At 52.7% G+C, this 18507-nt stretch overlaps 2 protein-coding genes and 1 long non-coding RNA gene across 3 annotated transcripts in view; 1 reads left to right on the top strand and 2 right to left on the bottom strand.

Annotated features, from left to right (window-relative positions):
* The window catches only part of LOC125618235, a 16502-nt gene extending 5504 nt beyond the window's left edge, over nt 1–10998 (bottom strand). The window contains exons 1-2 of the long non-coding RNA XR_007349493.1: nt 10733–10998; nt 8313–8318 (exon numbers count right to left, since the gene is read on the bottom strand). This is a non-coding gene — a long non-coding RNA (uncharacterized LOC125618235). The remainder of the gene's footprint in view (nt 1–8312; nt 8319–10732) is intronic.
* Pnkd (PNKD metallo-beta-lactamase domain containing) overlaps nt 1–18507 on the bottom strand; it is a 65971-nt gene that overhangs the window by 46195 nt on the left and 1269 nt on the right. The gene's annotated exons all lie outside the window — the stretch shown is intronic.
* Nucleotides 3257–16592, top strand: Tmbim1 (transmembrane BAX inhibitor motif containing 1). Its single transcript, XM_048808542.1, is given in 13 exon segments — nt 3257–3403; nt 9088–9135; nt 9137–9329; nt 10426–10520; nt 11199–11263; nt 11397–11450; nt 12012–12062; nt 12704–12743; nt 13021–13058; nt 13238–13325; nt 13660–13755; nt 14728–14781; nt 15159–16592. Coding segments are annotated over 13 exon segments (1101 nt in total). The 5' UTR covers nt 3257–3271; the 3' UTR covers nt 15306–16592.

Here is an 18507-nt window from a genome sequence, read left to right as displayed (position 1 = left end):
CGCCCCGGGAAGTGGAACGCACGCTTGGAAACAGCGCAGGCAAGGCTTGGGGCCGGGGCGGCGGAGGTGGGAACTGCGGGCTACTAGGGACTAGGTCAGGCCTGGGTTGCGCTGGCCCCGAGCCCCCAAACTTTCTCGGAGTGCGCAACCGGCCGGCCCCTCCAGAGTTAGCTGGGGGCTGGCCTGCTTCGGCGTCAGAGTGGGGATCTTTCTCCCTGGCAGTGGGGACTTTCGCTTTTCCTATGCGCCTTGGGAGGGCATGTGGCACCTGGTTAGCCTTGGGAACCGAGCAGCTGTTGTGGGCGCCGGTGAGCTGACCAGGGTCTGGGAAGGAACTCCCTCTCACAGGAACGAGTAGCTCGAGTAGCTCGTCTGTGGCAGGGCGGGTCCCCCATGCGAGCCTCAGAGTGGCCAGCTGTGAGTTGGGGGCTGTCATGGCTCTCAGCTGGGGGAGAGAGGGAGGGGAACCAGCCCAGGGTGGCCCCCACCCCAGGTTGCCCCTCCTTTCCCTGTTGCTGCTGGCCTTGGCGTAGTCCCAGCAGTGTGTAAGTGGTGGGGTAAGGGGAGTTCCCAGCCCAGAGATGGGTGGAAGCCGGGGCAGCCCCAGCCCACAGCCCGGGGAAGTAGCAACCCTATCACCATAACTTGGCCGCAGCCCGACACTGAACCACCGCCCCGTGGACTGAGTTCTGGAAGCTACCTGGAACCACCCGTCCTCCTCAGAACCTATTTGAGTCAGAGTAAAAACAAAACAGGGAAGTGGGAAAGGGAAAGCGATGGGAAGAGTGGGAGGGAGAGAAAGGCTGCTGGGCCTGACCTTGTTCTTCACCAGCTCTTGTCCTATAGGGGCTCCGTGCCCATCCACTCCCCTGTGGCCTCTGGGTAGTGTCCATGGGCTTGGGGTTCCACCCTGGATATAGGATAAGTGGGGAGATCCGGGAACCAGGAACAGAGCCAGATGCCATGGAAGGTCCATCAGGTGTCCAGTTCTCTCCGGCTCTGAAATATTCATCTGACCGGTGAGCTTTGGTTTCAAAGCTGGTTCCTTCGGCCTGGTCAGTGGTGGCAGGGGGAGCCAGGAGCTTCCTGAGGCTGCTTTGTCTGGGGCAAAATGGGAGCCATACTTCCGTGTCACTTGGGACTCTCTTAGTCTTAAGGACCCAGAGTCTCAGTTTACAGCTTAGGACGACTGTCAAGGGTCCGACTTCCCTGTCTTCTTATGCCATGACCTCAGGGCCTCTCTTGTAAAAATGGGCACGCCAGAGAGGTAATGACAGGTTAGGTTAGAGCATAAGCATTAGGAGAATCTCATGTCGTGAGCCGGGGTAATAGCCACCTCCATTCAGCCCCCTCTCTGGAAATGGGGGAGCTTTCCACCGCACAGCACCTCCAATCCCAAAACTTCTCATCCAGGGCCCTTCAGAAAGAGCAGAAGTCCTACCCTAGAAGCCATAGTGAAGGGACACACACACACTTGTGTGTCTTCAGAGTGCCAAACTGGAAGAACTGGAGGGTAGAGGCTCATAAAAATCTCTGGAAAGAAATTCTGCTAACAACATAGATAACCATGATGTGGACCTTCTGTGAGGATGTTGTGGAAGGGTGACCTTGACAAAATCTGTTAACCCTAAGATTCTGGGATTCTAGACCCAAACCTAGGTCTCATTTTAAAGTAGTAATGCTATCCAGAAGTCCACTGGCCACAGAGGCTGGTATCTAGAGGGTTCTCGATAAATTGGTCAGGAGAATGATAATGAGTCCTTGCTTGCAAGGATCTGTTCTTTCCCTCTACATATGGGTGATGCTAGGGTATGCTAGTGTCCTGGTTTTGTGCAGGCTGGAGATCTGCTCTGTTGCAGGGCAGTAAATCCTATCATGGAAGTTACAGTAACAGCTGTGTGCCTCTGGGGCTTAGGGTCATGGAGGACCCTCCAGAGTATCCTGGAATTGAGTTGATTGAGAGTAAGGTTCTTGGTGTGAGTAAGGGCAGGCTGGGTGGAGGCATAGGAGTTTTAAGATATGAGAGGTTAGAATACGGATTTTTCTGATCCAGACAACCTATGTAAGACATAGGTTGTCTGGATCAGAAACCCACAAATGTTAGGTGGGCCTGCATCAAAGAGTTTCAGCATTAGGAAAGTTTGGGGGGTACTGGGTTAAATAAAATTGAGCAGGTTTCTTAGGGCAGGACTTCATGGAGGCTTAATATGTCACTATGCCTTGTGAATTTCCAAGAAGGGGATATGGACTGTTTATTTCTGCATTCATCCACTGACGCCTTCTCAGAATTGCCTGGCTTGGTAAGTCTCTCTCTCTGCTTTCTGGTTCTGGTAAACTAATCTCTGCTTTTGTCCCACAATTAGGCTGATTTGAGGATAAAGGAGGCCAGAGAGGTCATTTGCCAGGATTCCCAGAGCTGGCTAAGGAACCCAGGCCTCTTGATTCTTGACATGCTGTTTCTTTCCTACAGTGTTAGACTGTCTCTCTGCAGGCTTTAGGGTGAGTGAGAACCCAGGAGGTGCTTGCTGGAGGATCCAGAGGGAATTACGGGAGTAGTCTGGGAGGAGAGGCAGTTACAGCCATCTCCATACTCAGTGCATGCCATGTGCCTCTGCCTCTGTAGTTGTCCACTGGACCAGTGACACATCAGTAGTCCCTCCCAGTGTAGGTTTCTTAGGGGGTATGTCAGTCTGCCTTGAAGGTTTTTGTTCTATTAGGCTACTTAATTCAGAATCAGAAACTGGCAGAGTTGGAGCGGACTTTGATCTTTTGGTCCAGGATACTCATCTTACAGATGTAAAAGCTGGGTCTGGAGATATGAAGTGACCTACTATGACTCATGCAACTGAGTTGGTACCAAAGCCAAGACAGGCATTAGGTCTCTGCCTTCTAACTCAGGACTCACCCATCCGATCACTTTTCATTGGGAAAAGCAATAGGTATCGACGATGCACTTGCTTAGTCCCTTCTGGTCATTTTCAGTCTTTCTACCATACCCACAAGTGCTGGGCTGCTCCCAGAGTGACTATTGGGAGTGCCTTAGGGGCTTCTGTTCCAACCAGGTACATAAAAAGTACAAGGTATGGACTTTAGCATCAAATACTGGCTCTGGGTTCAGACCCAACTCTGCTGTTTGCCTCTGTGGGACCTTAGATGTGTTTTCTCTGAATTTGTTTTATTGGCCAGTAGGATCGTAGGGCTTCTGTGAGCATCAGAGTCCCTTACTTGCTTAGTAACTACTGACTGTTCTTACTGCTCTAAGCCACTCTTAATGGTCCTCTTCTGTGCCTGCCCACCTGCAGTTCTCCACCGTGGGTGGTTAATTATCTGTCTCATTCCTCTGCCTATCTCTGCTCCTAACCTGGAAGTTCAGCTGAAAGACAGGAAAGTTGAAACACCAGAGGTGAGTAGGGGCTGTGCTCTAAAAGGGACATCGTATTTGTCAATGGCTTCCTCTTTCTTCATCTACACTTCCAGACCATCCTGACCACTGATGTGGCTGAGGTCTCTGGGATTAATGCCTTGATGACACAATTCTGCCCCCAAACAAAGGTAATGGGTAATGGGAGAGCTGCCATTCCTGGGGTGTCCCATGCTCCCCTGGGCAGCCTCTCTTTCCTTGGAGACAGGAGCTAGCCCTCTGTCTTATGGATCCAGAAAGGCAACCCTGGCTAGAGATGGGGGTGGGAGGGGTGGCTAGGAGCTGGAGAGGGAAGCAATAGGTTGGCACTCAGAGCCAGAGCTCAGAAGAGAACCTGGGAAACGGGTGGCTTGTTCTGGCTCCTCCTCAGGGGTGTGTATGCTTGCTTCTGTCTTTCAGAGTTCTCAGATAGTGGGCCGGGCTGGGAAGGGAAGTTACAAACCCATGACCATGAGGGCCTGTCCTGGGCTGGGGCAGGAACTTTCTTGGCTCTGAGGTTTCCTGATCTGTCAAACAGCCAGATGATTTCTCAAGTTCATTCCAATCCAGGGCCGGCAGCACCCATTCTAAAGTCTGACATTTCAATTTTTAGGCCCCTCTAGTTCATCTCTTGGTCCAGGAGGCCAGGCCAGATAAAGAGTATGAGGTTGATTCTGGGCCCCCTTGGTCCAGAATCAGGCCTGGTCACTTGCCCAAATTCTCCTGAGTGTGTTTTACTCCTCTGCCCTGGTGGCTGTGCTAGGGTGGCGGGGCAGAGCTCTCCCTGGGGGAATGGGAAAGGAAAGCAAGAGAAGGAGCTAGCCAGACTGACTTGTGTTGCAGTGCCTCCTGGGTGGGGCTTCCTGAGATGTGCACTCTGAGCTATTCTTTCCATTCTGCTCAGCTCTGGGCATCTGTTCCTGGCAGGGAGGAGGGCAGGCTGCCTGGACCAGTCAGCTGCTCCTTTCTGCCCCTCCCTCCAACACACACCCTCTTGCAGTAACCCCAGTAGCTGGCCTCCTCTTCACAGATTCCAGAGCCTTAACCCCTCATATGCCCCAGGAGAACTGGTGCCCAAGGTAGCAGCCTAGCACATTCGCTGACACAGCCCCAGGGGGGATGAGTCCCTTCCTCGCATGGGAAAACATTGGTCACCAGCAAGTGTGTTGATTAGGCCAAGAGCCCAGTCACTTTTTTTTCTGGTACTGGAGATTGAACTCAGGGGCACTTGACCAGTGAGCCCTATCCCCAGCCCTATTTTGTATTTTATTTAGAGACAAGGTCTCACTGAGTTGCTTAGTGCCTTGTTGTTGCTCAGGCTGGCTTTGAACTAGCGATCCTCCTGCCTCAGCCTCCCAAGCTGCTGGGATTACAGGTGTGTGCCACCACCACAGGCTCCACTCACTTCTGTTTCTACCATCACTGGGTGGAGGAGATGCTCTGGGCTCCAACTGAGAGGAGCAAACCGAGATGGAACTGCCAGGATCAGGCAGAGTCTAAAGCCTTGGTCACAAGCATGAGGTAGACAATGTTCTGATGGTTCAAGCTGCATGCAGCCACAGCAGTGGGCAAACAAACTCCCCACGGCTGGCATCTCTAGAAATGAATGCCTTCTGTATTTGAGGAGAAGGCAGTTTCTGGTGGGAACTCTACAGGCCCCTTTCAGCCTGTGGAGATGGTGGGGCCTTCCATCAGCTACTGGCAGAACCTGGAAGGCTGGCTTGTAGGCTTTGGGCCTCATCTTCCCTCTGTCTCTCTCCATCCCTTCCTCTCCCCCCTGTTCTCCAGCCATCACCCTTGGTCTGGCTAGGAGAGGAGCTGGCTCCCTCTCCTTCCCCCTCTTCCCTAGACAGATATCAGCCTAAACTTTGGCCCCAGCACAGGCCCTGATGGTAGGAAGTGGCAGGGCCCTCACATAGGCTGGGCAGGTGCTAGGGCAGACACAGAAGCGAGAAGCTGCCGAGGCTGGTGGCCCTGGGCCCCTGAGGCTCCTGCCAGTGTTCTCCTTGGCATGGCTCAGAGATGAGGGTGGTGGAGGCCGGCAACCCCCTGGCAGGCACTAACAGGAAAGCTCTCCTTTCCTGTGCCCAGAGCTCTATACTAGATAGGTAGGATTAGGTCCTGGCCACAAGACCAGCTCTGTGACAAGGACAGATTACTGCTTCCTGCACAGTGGCTCTCTGGCTGGAGCAGTGAGGGGCAGGTTTGCCTTAGTGCATGTCCTCTCGGCTCTGACCTTTTGAATCTCAATCTCTGGACCAGCCTCTGCCTCGAGCTGCTGGTTGGGGTTGGAGCCCACTGTGGAAGGCTGACTTGGCCTCCACTTCCTGTGTAAGCCTTCTGCTGTTACAGAGGGCCTTAGACTGGAAGCCATGGGAGAAGGGGTGAGGAGTTTGGATAGACAGGCTGTGCAAATGAGGAACTCGAGCAGACGGACTCAGAACATGGCTCTGGGGCAGTCTAGGGCCCCGAGTCTTGACTCCATCTCACCCTGGCAAGGTAACCATGGCCTAGTGACTTCATTCTTCTAAGCCTCGCTGTCTCCATTTGTAAGTGGGGATAATAACAACAATATCTACCCTTCTGGGCTACTGAAAAGACTTAATGAAATAACTGAAAACAGCCAATATTTATCTGTGTTTTTCAGTGCTGGAGATCAAGCCCAGGGCCTCAGGTACACTAGGCAAGCACTCTACCACTGACTACATCCCCAGCCCTTTTTATTTTGAGATAGTATCTTGCCAAATTGCCCAGACTGGCCTTGAACTTGCGATCCTCTTACCTCAGCTTCCCAGGTAACTGGGATTATAAGCTTGTGCCATCATGCCACACAATTCTCGGGGGTGTGTGTATGTGGGGGGGACTCTTGTAAGTGTCAACCCCATTTTCTAGGTGAAGGCACTGGGACATAGTGAGGTAAAGTGATCATGGTATTGTCTGCTGCAAATAGGCTGGTGACTGAGGCCCCAGAGAAGTAAACTTGGACCTACTGTCCTCCCAGCAGGCAGGTCAACTTGTGAATTCTTCTGAAGTTGGGGCATGACATGGCAGGGTGAGGAAGCGCAGGGCTCTGTGATTCAGCAGCCTACTGGGCTGGACCAGACTCTTGAGGTCTGTCTGAGGCTTACCTTCCTCTCTGTGAGTCATGTTTCACCTATGGCCGCTGCAACCTCTCAGTCTGGGACTAGGGAGGGCAAAGGGTAGGCCCTGCGTAGCTTGGGTCCCAGGATCATCATCTGCTGATAGAGCTGGCTGCAAGCTCGGAGATCATCTGGTCTTTCTCACCTTAGTTCACAGAAGTGCATCCTGAGGAGGTAAAGGGCCAGGAAATGGTGGCATTGTGGTTTAGTGCACAGCATGCCTTTTGATGACAGGTGCCTCCTCGGCCTGTTCAGCCAGCCATATGTACTACCAACCCAGTGGTGGATGTCAGATAGACCTGGGGTGCTGAGATGGTGCCATGATGCAGACACACCTATTCCAAAGGTGACCTGTCCTCCACCCCTTCCTCTAAAAAGGACACCAAATTTTTACCTTTTTTTTTTTTTTTTTTGGTATCAGGGATTGAACTCGGGGGCACTCGACCACTGAGCCACATCCCCAGCCCTATTTTATTAGAGGTAGGGTCTCACTGAGTTGCATTTTTGCATCTCACTAAATTGTTGAGGCTGGCTTTGAACTTACAATCCTCCTGCTTCTACCTCCCCAGCCACTGAGATCATAGGCATGTGCCACCATGCCCAGCAGATTTTTATCTTTTGGTGCAGGGGATTGAACCCAGGGGTGCTCTACTACTGAGCCCCAGTCCTTTTTATTTCTTGAGGCAGGGTCTTGCTAAGTCACTAAGGCTGGCCTTGAACTTACAGAAGATTCATATATGATAATTACTTAAGGCGATCTTCCTTCCCTTACACAGCCCCAGCACTCCACACCCAGTTCCTGTATTCTCCCCTGTGTGTCTGGCACCTGTCGCTGCAGGCTTCTCTGCTGCGCTGCAAGGGCTCCGCTGTGGTCTCCTGACACCCGCTTTGCCCCTCACACCTCACTGTTGGGAAGGGCATTCTTCCTGGCCGACACTTTCTTGCTCTGTCTGTCTCCTCACTCTGGGTGGATGGAGAAGTGTTTTTCTCAAAATAACCCATTCAGAGACCTGCCCTGCTATTTAATCCCCACCACTTTCCCCTTTCTGAATGACCCTAGTTGTCCTAAGAAAGAAGACATAGACAGTCCTTTATCTGATCCCTGAACCGCATAGGGTGTCCTACAAAGAGAAGCCAGGGCTCTTCTGCTTCCTGCAAAGGCTGAGGGTGGTTGCTGACCTGGATCTGGGGTGTCCCTGTGGGGTCCTCTAGGTCTGCCCTGGGCAATGCTCTAGGAAAGGGATGGCCCTGTCAAGGGGCCCAGACTGTCAGGGCTTCTTCCCACAAGGGACACAGGAAACTCCACCTTAGCTCTTCCCCCAGCTCTGCCACCTCAGTGGGGAACACCAGGCCTGAGGGACATTTATTTGGCAGAGGAGGCAATAAAGAGCACAGCATAACATAAAGGACACGTGCCCCAGATCCTGAAGGGATCCATTCTGACTCTGTTACTGACCTGCTAGCTCTGTGGTCCTGGGAATCGTTTACTGTTTTGGGCCTTGATTCTCTCATCTGAAAGGAGCATGGGCGCTGGGCAACCCGAGGTCCCCTCAACTTGTGCTTCCGGGCTCCTGGCTGTGGGGCTGTCCCTGCTACTTAAGGAACTCCCTCCATCTTGTAGCTCCCTTAAATAACAACAGGGAGTTCCCAGCTGGCCCTCCTCACTGCTAGCCACTGCCCCTGGGGGAGACAGAAGAAACTACCAAGACCCCAGAGATACTGGGCTACAAAAACCACTCCCTTTGGAGGGGCCTTTGGGGCCCCATGCTCACTGTGTGCTCCCTGCTCACTAGCGAAGGGAGCAGGCGTGCACAGGCTGTCACATGCCTACCTGACGTGCCACAGCTGGTTATTTAAGGAACCTGAAAGTCCTGTCTCGGGCCTGCCCTTCTGTGGGGCCTCCTACCAGCTCGCTGGCCCAGACCTGTCAGGCTCCCTTGACCCAGCCTGCCACCAGTCCACGGGCTCTTCCCCTGGGGCCAGGCGGCCCTGGCACTGGGCTAGACTGTTCCCTCCTCCTCCTCCTCTCCACTCGGAGCTTGGCTGCACCCCAGCTCTGGCTCTCAGGCTCTGTGCTCCAGCCAGCTGGATGGGGGCTGGGCTTCCACTCTGGAGGGTCTCAGCTGGCCCTGTGACTCACTGGAGGCTCTACCAGAGCCCTCCAGCCTCTTTCTTGGTTCTGTTGAAAAGCCATCAACACTGGAAGGCTTTTTTATGTGAGGACAGGGAGTTCCCAGGCGCCCAGTTCCTCGTGCATCACATCCGATGCTCAGCATCAACTCTAGTTGCCTCACCAACCCCTCCTCCTGCTTTCTTGTGGCCAGGAAATTACACAGGGAAGACATAGCTCTCAATGAAAAGCTGGCTTGAGGGCAAGAGGGCCAGGGGTTGGGCTGATGGGAAGCAGCCTGTGGGCAGCAAGTGACATGTGTGACCCAGAGAAAAATTAGGAGTCTCTCTTCTCCAGGGAGACACAGCCTGGGAGGGACTGGGGGTGGAGTGAGCTGTGCAGGCACTCATGACTACTTTGCTTATCTTTCATTTCAGGTCCCAGCAGCTGGGGTTTTCCCTCAGCTCTTGAGTGGCCATGTCCAACCCTACTGCCCCACCTCCGTATGAGGACCGCAACCCCCTGTATCCTGGCCCTCCACCCCCTGGGGGCTATGGGCAACCATCTGTCCTGCCAGGAGGGTACCCTGCCTACCCTGCCTACCCACAACCTGGTTACGGCCACCCTGCTGGCTACCCACAGCCTATGCCTCCCATCCACCCGATGCCCATGAACTACGGTGAGTCCTGGAAGTGGATGTGGAAGGTGGGCGGGAGGAGCAGCCCTTGGGTGAATGTGGCCCCCTCCTTTCACTCCCTTCTCTTCAACTTCCCTTTTAATGCCTTTTCCCTCTCATCTGTTTAGATCTCTCCTTCCAGTTTGTTTTACTTCCTTACTTTCCCCCCTCAGCTCCTCCAGCCACGTGGTAGCCCCTTTATTCAGCCAGGAGGCTGAGTCCGTGCCTTCCCACCCAGGGGCCATGTCTGTCTTAGGAGCTACCCCTGTAACCCCAAACACTTCACTTTTTAAAATACATCCTTGGGGATGACAAATCCTCATCCTTTAGGTAAAGTCTGATTTTTGCAAACACCCCAAAGTGGAGCCAACCTTGGTAAACATCGTGGCAGGTCAGAAACAGGTGAGGTTAGAATGCAGTGAGCCCCTTTTCCTGGGCGTCTTTTTAATTTTGTGGTGCTAGAGATGGAACCCAGGGCTTCATACATACTAAGCATATGCTTTACTTCTGAACTATGCATAGTGCTTTCTGGTTGGATTTTGACAACAGTTCCCAAAGAGGCATCCACACAATGTTTGGAAGCTGTGCAGCAGCTCTGGAGTCCTGAAGCAAGTGTAGGGCCAGCTCTCACTTGGACATGTGTGTTCTGATGTGGACTGGAATGCGTCACTCACATGTGAGAGGCTACATGCCCTTGAAAGATCTGCTCTCAATGAGGCTTACGCTACATCCTGGCCCTTGCCCTCTGTTCTCCCCACCTTTTCTCTGGCCCTCCATCCCTGAGGCTGTTGCTCTGCCAGCCAGCCCGCTTCCTCCCTAGATCCTGACACCACCACCTGACCTCTGATGGTGTGGGCTGGCTGCACAGAGCCCTAAGAGATGCATGTGGATGGACTGGCTTTTGCCTAAGCCCCCTCATGCCACCCTGGCTCAGGTCACTCTGAGGGCATCCAGAGGACCCTGGCTGGGAAAGGAGTTCTGCACTGTAACACTTGACTTTTGGCTGGAGATACCTGAGCCTTTCAGACAGTGTTGAGAGGCTTTGGGATGAAGGTTACATTCCCAGGTCTCCAGTTGGTCCGATGTGATCTGTCCCTAGGCCCTGGCTATGATGGAGAGGAGAGAGCAGTGAGCGACAGCTTTGGGCCTGGAGAGTGGGATGACAGAAAAGTCCGACACACATTCATCCGAAAGGTGAGATGGGCTGGGAGGCAGATGGACCTGGCCCCTCACGCTGTGGGAATTGGGGAGGGCCAGGCCACACCAACCACAGGCAAGGGCACAGAATTCTCATAGAAATTTGCTGGCTGCCTGCCCTCACTGCTCTCTCCCCGGCTTCCTTATCCCCAGCATCCCTTCTCTTTGACCTTGTTTTGGGAGGGCAGTCAATCTGGGAAACCTCCCACCTCTTCCCCAGACCTTGCTTTCCCAAGACCCTAAACAACTGGGGAGCCGGCAGGATCACCCTGCTCCTAATCCACTCTCCTATCTCATATCTGCAAGGCACCTGCTCAGGGCAGACAGATGTGTGACATGCCACGCTGAACTGCAAGTGTGGAGCCACGGTGGTGGTGCAGGGCAGCCCTGCAGGGCTGGATGCTGGACAGGAAGGAGGGAGCAGAAGTTCAGACAGCATGTGGACCATGCTCCCCACTAGGGTCACCTCTAGGCCAGGCTGCAGCCGAAGGCTCTTTGAGGGCTCAAAGTAAAAGTAGAGCCTTCAAAATAGGGAAAAGAAGCCCCTTCCACCACTGCCAGGATAGGAAGGGCAGGGCCTGTGCTCCTTTGGCTTCTTGGTCTTGTGGTTCTGCTTCCTGGGGAGAGGCCAGCAGACAGGGTGGTCACCTGTGCCCCTGGCCGGCTATGTTCCAGGTTTACACCATCATCTCCGTCCAGCTGCTCATCACGGTGGCCATCATTGCTATCTTCACCTTTGTGTGAGTGTCTGGGCCTCACTGACCCTTCCTTCCCACCCTGGGGAGTTCTGGGTCAGCTGCCTGTCTTGGGGGTGCTTGGCGGGGAGGCAGCCAAGCCCTGGAATGACTCTTCTCCTCTTCCTCGACTCCACAGGGAGCCAGTTGGCCAATTCGTGAGGAAGAATGTGGCTGTGTACTACGTGTCCTAGTGAGTGTGCCTGGCTCTACTCAAGGCGAGGGGAGGAGGCGGCTGGCAGTGTTTCCAGTTGACCGGCTCTACTCAGGGCATGGATCAAAATGCTTTTTTTTTTTTTAATATTTTTTTGGATGTTGATCAATCTTTATTTACTCATTTATTTATATGTGGTGCTGAGATTCGAACCCAGTGCCTCACACATGCTAGGCAAGCGCTCTACCACTGAGCCACAACCACAGCTCCTCAAAATGTTTTTTGAGAGGGGCCTTCCCAGTGGCCAGTGCCATTCTCCCATGCTGGGGTGCAGCAGACGATGGTGACAGCAGTGTGCAGTCTGTATGGAAGTGCCCAGGTTCTCACAGCCAGTTTCTACGGCCCGCACGCGTGTTACAGAACTGCTCAGGGTCCCTGGCTTGGTAGTTCTGCCCTAACTCTTCCTGAGTAGCTTGCCCTCAGACCCAAGCAGCTTCCTAGGCCTCCAAGCCCTGGGCCAGCTGAGTGCTGCCAGGCTGGGCTGAGAAACGGCCAAGGGTAGCTCTGGCCACAGACCATGTCCCATCTCTTCTTCCCCAGTGCTGTCTTCATCGTCACCTACCTGACCCTTGCCTGCTGCCAGGGACCCAGGTGAGTTCCAGAGCCTTAGACAATGAGGAGAGAAAAGGGTGGGACAGGAGCGAGTATTTTGGGAAGAAAATGGATTCCTTGTAGTGGTCGAATGGAGACTTACAAGAAGTACTGTGGTGGTGGTGATGATGATGATGATGAAGATGATGATGTCGGTGACTACCGTCCAGAGGTTTACAAAGTACTGTGTGAGATATATTTAGCTATCATTTTTACAGCAACCCTGCAAGATATGTAGAATTTTAACCATTTAATAAACAGGAAAGAGAAAAGGAAAAAGGCAGTGTGGGGAGGGGGGAATGGAAAAGAAAAATGAGAGGGGAAAAAAAGAACCCCAAACCAAACAGGAAGAACTCAAGGCTCAGAGAGGCTGGACAACTTTCTCACAGTCACACAGGTAGTCGGAGTAATAGTGGCAAACAGTTTCAGGTCTTTCTGGCTCCATAGCACAGGTCCACTCCACTGCTCCATGTTGTCCTTTTGAACCCCCCTGAGCAGGTACCAAAGCCATGCAAGCCTTCCCTTCCCCAGAGCAGGGCTTGTCCCTGCAGGCACAGGAGCCAGGTGCTCCCTTGTGCTGAGGGAACCTCTAGGATCTGACTTCTCTAAGTCATGTAACCAGGCCTTTTCTTCCCCCTAAGGCGCCGGTTCCCATGGAACATCATCCTGCTGGCTCTCTTTGTAAGTCTAGAAGGGTAGGGGAGCGCTGTCCCAGGGAAGGGAAGGAGATATCACTGGGGAAGGATGTCCCTGGCTTTCTCCCCCTTCTTATCCTTACTGCTAGCTCTGGGTCCCCTCTGTGGCTGCATCTTTCCAGCTCAGTCTAATCTACTCCCAGCTCTATAAGGCCACTGTGGTCATCCCCCAGTGCCTTTACACATGCTGGGCAAGTGCTCTACCACTGAACTTCACCCAGTGCCTGCTGTTCTTAAGTGTCTTCTTTGTTTCTCTCCCTCAGACTTTTGCCATGGGCTTTATGACAGGCACCATTTCCAGGTACATGCAAGGGCAATCTACCACCTTCATGTAAAGTGTGTATTCTTGGGGAGCAGCTGTTCCTGGGCTGGTGGTCATCTGTGGGGATGGGTTCTGGGTGGAATCTTCTGGAAGCGGAGAGTTTGAAGTCATTTGTATGTGGCTTATGCCTCTGGCTTCTCTTAACTCCTTCCTTCCAGTATGTATCAGACCAAAGCTGTCATCATTGCAATGATCATCACTGCTGTGGTGTCCATTTCTGTCACCATCTTCTGCTTTCAGACCAAGGTGAGGGAATGGAGGGTTCTTCCCTGGCACCTGCCTCTCTTTATTATGAAACCTGGCCCTTTGGGTTTGGCATTTGAATGGCCTGGGAGGGCCCAGATCCATATAGACCAGGGATTTCCGTTAGAGACCTAATCCCCTTTCCCATATCTACACCTGCACAGCCGCCTCCTATGTCTGTCCTTAGCATGACATGGTCATTACTGTGTCTCCAGGAGGCAGAACTGGGACTCTCAGGCAGGGTGGCAGGGTGGCAGGGTGGCAAGGCCAGTCTAGTCTGGCTGGGCTGCTAGTGACGGCAGTTGTCTGACAGGTACCTCATTCCTCTTCCTGGCAGGTGGACTTCACCTCGTGCACAGGCCTCTTCTGTGTCCTGGGAATTGTGCTGATGGTGACTGGGATTGTCACTAGCATTGTGCTGTACTTCAAATATGTGAGTGTCCCATGAGGGCTGAGGCCACTGAACCCAGTCCTCACTGCAGACTCCCTGTGTAGCAGAATGTAGCAGGGCCCCTCATCTGGGCAGGATGACCTCAGAACCTTCCAGTGGCTAGCAAAGGCATCCACATACAAGCACCATCCTTTTGGGTTAGGGAATAGTCAGTGTCTCTTTGGAAAGAGCCACAGCACTGGGAGCCCTGGACAGTGCCACTGAGTTCCTATGGGAAGTAGTAGATTAGAGCTGACAGCTGAAACCAGGTTCTACGAGGCAGACTAGAAGAGGAACCCAGAGGAACAAGATGGACCTGTGTGGAAGGGACTTTGGAGATGTCTGGAGCTGAGTCCTTTGACTATAGTCAGCTAAAGGAAAACATGAGGTCCCCAGGCTGATGACCATCTCACCATGGACTGGCCTTGTCCTTCTGTGGACAGGCACCTACAGGAGAGTGAAGCAGGGCTGCCTTGTGGGCACCCCCTAATTCTGAACCTCATCAGGGTGGTTGCAGGCTAGGGTTTCCCTCCCTCCTAGCTCTTCTTCATTCTGTCCATCCCAGGATGGGCTGTGTGGTCTGTTGAGTGCTGACCAGGACTGGAGGAAAGATGACGGGGCTCTTCAGCTGGTGTTTGCTGGGTCTGTCCCTCCAAAGCTGGCACTCAGCCACTGCTTTTTCTCAGAAGCACAGTGGACACCTCTGCAGATTGGCTCTATGGATTGGTCTGGCTAAAAGATGCTTTGATTGGTTTTATATGGCCATTTTAGGATAGCCTCTGCTCCCTCTGCCAAATATGTCACCGTTTCAGATCTGTTCTAGGACCTAGAGGGCATGCCCCAGGATCCCAGTGAGCTGGCTTCCTAGTTCTGTCCACTCTGATGCCCGAATCCCGGGGGTTAGCTGGGTCCTGAAGGTCTGCCTCACTGTACTTTGCTCAGATTTCTAACGCCACCCCATCTCCTTCTTCTCAGATTTACTGGCTCCACATGGTCTATGCTGCTTTGGGGGCCATTTGTTTCACCCTGGTAAGTCCCTGCTGTGCTCTGGAAAGCTGAACTGAGGGGATGGAGGACAGGGGACGGCGAGTGAATTTAGGTGGAACAGAGCCAGAAGCGATCTTTCCTTACTGTCAAGAGTTCCCGTGATTTTCAGGGCACTCCTGCTGTCTTAGTCACACACCTGCTGCTGGAATGCTGGGCAGGGCGAGTTGGAGATGCAGTGTGCCTGCCTCTGTTTCTGGTGTGGACTGCAGGAGGCAGAGACCACCTATTAGTCTGTTCGTTACCCTAAGCGTGCTTGCTACGTGGCACACAGGCTCCCAGGACAACTCTGCTGACCAAAAAGGAGCTCTAGGCCTCTGGGTACTTACTGGCGCTCACTTCTGGCTTCCCTGTCCCTGCAGTTTCTGGCTTACGACACACAGTTGGTCCTGGGGAACCGGAAGCACACCATCAGCCCAGAGGACTACATCACGGGGGCCCTGCAGATCTACACAGATATCGTCTACATCTTCACCTTTGTGCTGCAGCTGTTGGGAGATCGCAACTGAGGAGCCCCCCATTTCACCCTCGCTGGGCTCTCCCTTCCCTAGAGGGCTGGGTCCTGTGACTGGGGTCTGGGCCTCAGACACTTTTTTCTTCCCCTCAAGTAACATACCCAGTTTCCTTTCTGTCCAGGAGATGGGTAACCTCTCTGGCTGTGGAGGTGTGGGAACCTGTGGTGGGCAGTGGGTGCTGGGACAGTTCAGACCTGTTAGTGGGCTTGGCAGGAATGAGGCTGAGGATGTGTCTTTTGCCCTCTACCCACAATATGGCACCAAACTCTTAGCACTTGGGTGTGTGTGTGTGTGTGTGTGTGTGTGTGTGTGTGAAAAGAGCCCATTCTATAACTGAGAGGAAATGTGAACACAGAAGGGACTTTAAGGTGCAGGGGTTCCTCTCCCAATCTGTCACGGGCTTCTAGCCTAGGTAGCTGGAGCCTGTTTCCCTCCTAAACCCAGTAAAGCCAGACAGTATTATCCCCACCTCCTGGACTACAGGCCATTATTCTATACTCCTTAGACTTGGTACCTTTTAGTTCAGAATGGTAGAAGAGATCTGTGCCCAGGGGCCTCAGCACTCTAACCCCATCTTGTTTTTGTAACATGTATGTATTGTTTATCTAGGTTAGGGCTGGGGGAAAGAAGAGATGAGCAAAGTACAGGGGCTAATACAAAGAGCATCTCCTTTGAGCTCCCTCCAGGCTTGGATGGTGTGAGAGAGCAGGCCATTTGGAGCCTTCTGGTCCCCATTCTCCAAAGTTGCCTGGGACTTCCCTGGGTGCTTCTGAGGTCTTTTACTTTCTCTGCTCAGGCAGGTAGAGCAGAAAGTGAGGGACAAGAGTCAGTAAACAGAGTAGTTTGTATGATCACGAGTGTGGCATAGAAGTAGCCAGGGTGAGGAGATGGGTGGAGGCTTGGAAAATGCCTTGGGGCCTCCAGAGCCAGTTTGAGAAATACTAAAACCCACCTCAGTGCCCAAGGAAACTTCAGTGCTCTTCCTTCTGCTAACAGGAAGGGCCCTGAGGGCAAGGTGATTGCCTCTCTCAGCCTGTTCTGAACTCCCACTGGGGGGCTTTTCGACTTCAGACCACCTCTCTAGTCAGCCACTGCTTTCTTTGTAATACAAGTGCCTCAAGCTGGAATAGGGGAGGGGACAGGGTCAGTCTATCGGGTAGGGGCGGAAACCACATCAGCCCAAGGATATAATTAGGACTCCTTTATTGAGTACTTGATCCTAAATATATCACACAAAGGGACACAATTATAAATGTATTAAAGTTTTGTTTAGAAGTTAAACCCTGTGTGGCTCTGGTTTTCTTCTTTGGAAGGTGTTGGCTCAGGGAGTGTCTAATTCTGCCCAAAGCATCCATTCACTTCCTACCTCTACATCCTGGCTGGGTCTCTTGCACCTTTCCTAAGGTCACAAATATCCTTTATTGCTGGACTTCCTAGGGAGGGATGTGAGAGGCTGGTGAAGGCTCAACAGTTGGCTGGGGGAAACGGGAACTCAAACTTGCAATAGTGGATTCCAAAGAGACCTCTTGTTACGGGGTCCTTTACAAAAGCTCACGAGAGCAATTAACTCTCTTCCCCACAAAGCTATATGCATATATAAAATCTTGCAGATGAGGGAGGGAATGGACCAAGGTTCAGAACCTCTGTCTTAAAAATCACTAGTCCAATCTCTTGAGCCCCAGAGAAGTTGAGTCATTTGGACTGGCTAAGGGTACCGCTTGTTTGCCTCCACACCCTTAATGCCGCCTTTGATTCTCTTTATTATTTGTTTCAAGGCTGAGTGGGACCCCACCCTCCTGGCCCGCAGCTCTGAGGGATTCATCCCCAGGGCCTGAGCCTAGGCTTGTGGTGATTAAGCCTCTGTGGTGGCCCTGCCACCCAGCCAGGAACAAGCTCTTCTGTGAAAGGGAGCATACCTGAGTAACCAGCCCCACCCTCTTCCCCTCCACTCCCAAGGGACTCAAACCCAAACCTACTTCCTTTCCACTGAATAAATTTATTTGCTTTCAGCTGGCTCCTCGGTGTGGGAGGGGCAGGGATTGGCAGCAGTCTGGCTCCATGCGCCCTCTGGTGGACCTCACAGGCCAATGAGCAGAATCAGCCAAACTGCAGGGTTTCAGTCAAAATACAGTCTAGAGGGTTGCTGCAGTGCTCCTCAGGCCTGTACCCCAGAACCAACTTCAGGGGATGGGGCATGTTGGGAGGAAGCCCTGAACCTCTGGCTCTCATACTCGCCCGTGTTGGACGCCCGCATGTTCTGCCGAGCCTTCATCTGCTTCAAACGGTTCTTGTCCACTTCCCGCTTGGTGAGGATGAAGAGTAGGATACCACAGGGGAAGCCGATGGCCCTAAGGGTAGGGAGATGTGCACGGGGTTTGGGCAGGGGCCAGGCCTGAGCCAGAGCTGGGGGGTATGGGGGGATCATTCCATCTTTTCAATTGCACGAATGCTGCAATGCCTCTTGTGTCTACTTGGCCCCTCTGCTGGCTGCTAGAGGGACCCACATAAATCAGATCCTGTTGCTGCCCTGCTTAAGACCCCATAACAACTTTCCATCACTTCCTGGATAAGTCCAGACTCCTGGGCATGGCAGAAAATGCCCAGCTCTTCACTCCTTTCCCCTGTGGCACAACACTCATAAGCATGAACCCTGCACTCCTGCTTCAGGGCCTGTGCATGATTCTCTAGGCAGACCAGCCTCTTTCTCTGAGTCCTAGCAAGTTTCTCTCTACTTAAACTCCACAACTCCTCCCAGGCTTCCTCTCTCTGGTTACTCTACTACTGAGGTACGACTCCAGCCCCTCCCTTTCCTTCTCTGAGTAACTGCGACTAGGGGGCGCCTTGGTGTGGGGGAAAGAGCATGGAGTCACAAGACCCGGTGAGAATTCCAGCTCTGAGCCTCAGTTCCTTCCTCTGTGAAATGGGGGTGTAATATTTACCTCAGAAAAACTAAAACATTACATGGCAAAGTACTATCAAACCTCAAGAGGTGAAAAAGTGTTAATTTCCCCTATTTTTCTTTTGATTGATAGTATGACCTAAGATCAGAATCACAGCCAAATAACATACAGAACAACTTGTAGTTACTATACAAATAATACATGATTTCAACTAATTACTAGGATTTGGGTCTTTCCCCAAGCTCCCAAAAGGGAGGATGAGGCTAGGGACCCAAGTTCAAATCATCTCAGCTCAG

Source organism: Marmota marmota, unplaced genomic scaffold (genome assembly GCF_001458135.2).
Source record: "Marmota marmota marmota unplaced genomic scaffold, marMar, whole genome shotgun sequence".
Classification (NCBI taxonomy): Eukaryota; Metazoa; Chordata; class Mammalia; order Rodentia; family Sciuridae; genus Marmota; species Marmota marmota.
This window is presented reverse-complemented; position numbering and strand designations above follow the sequence as displayed.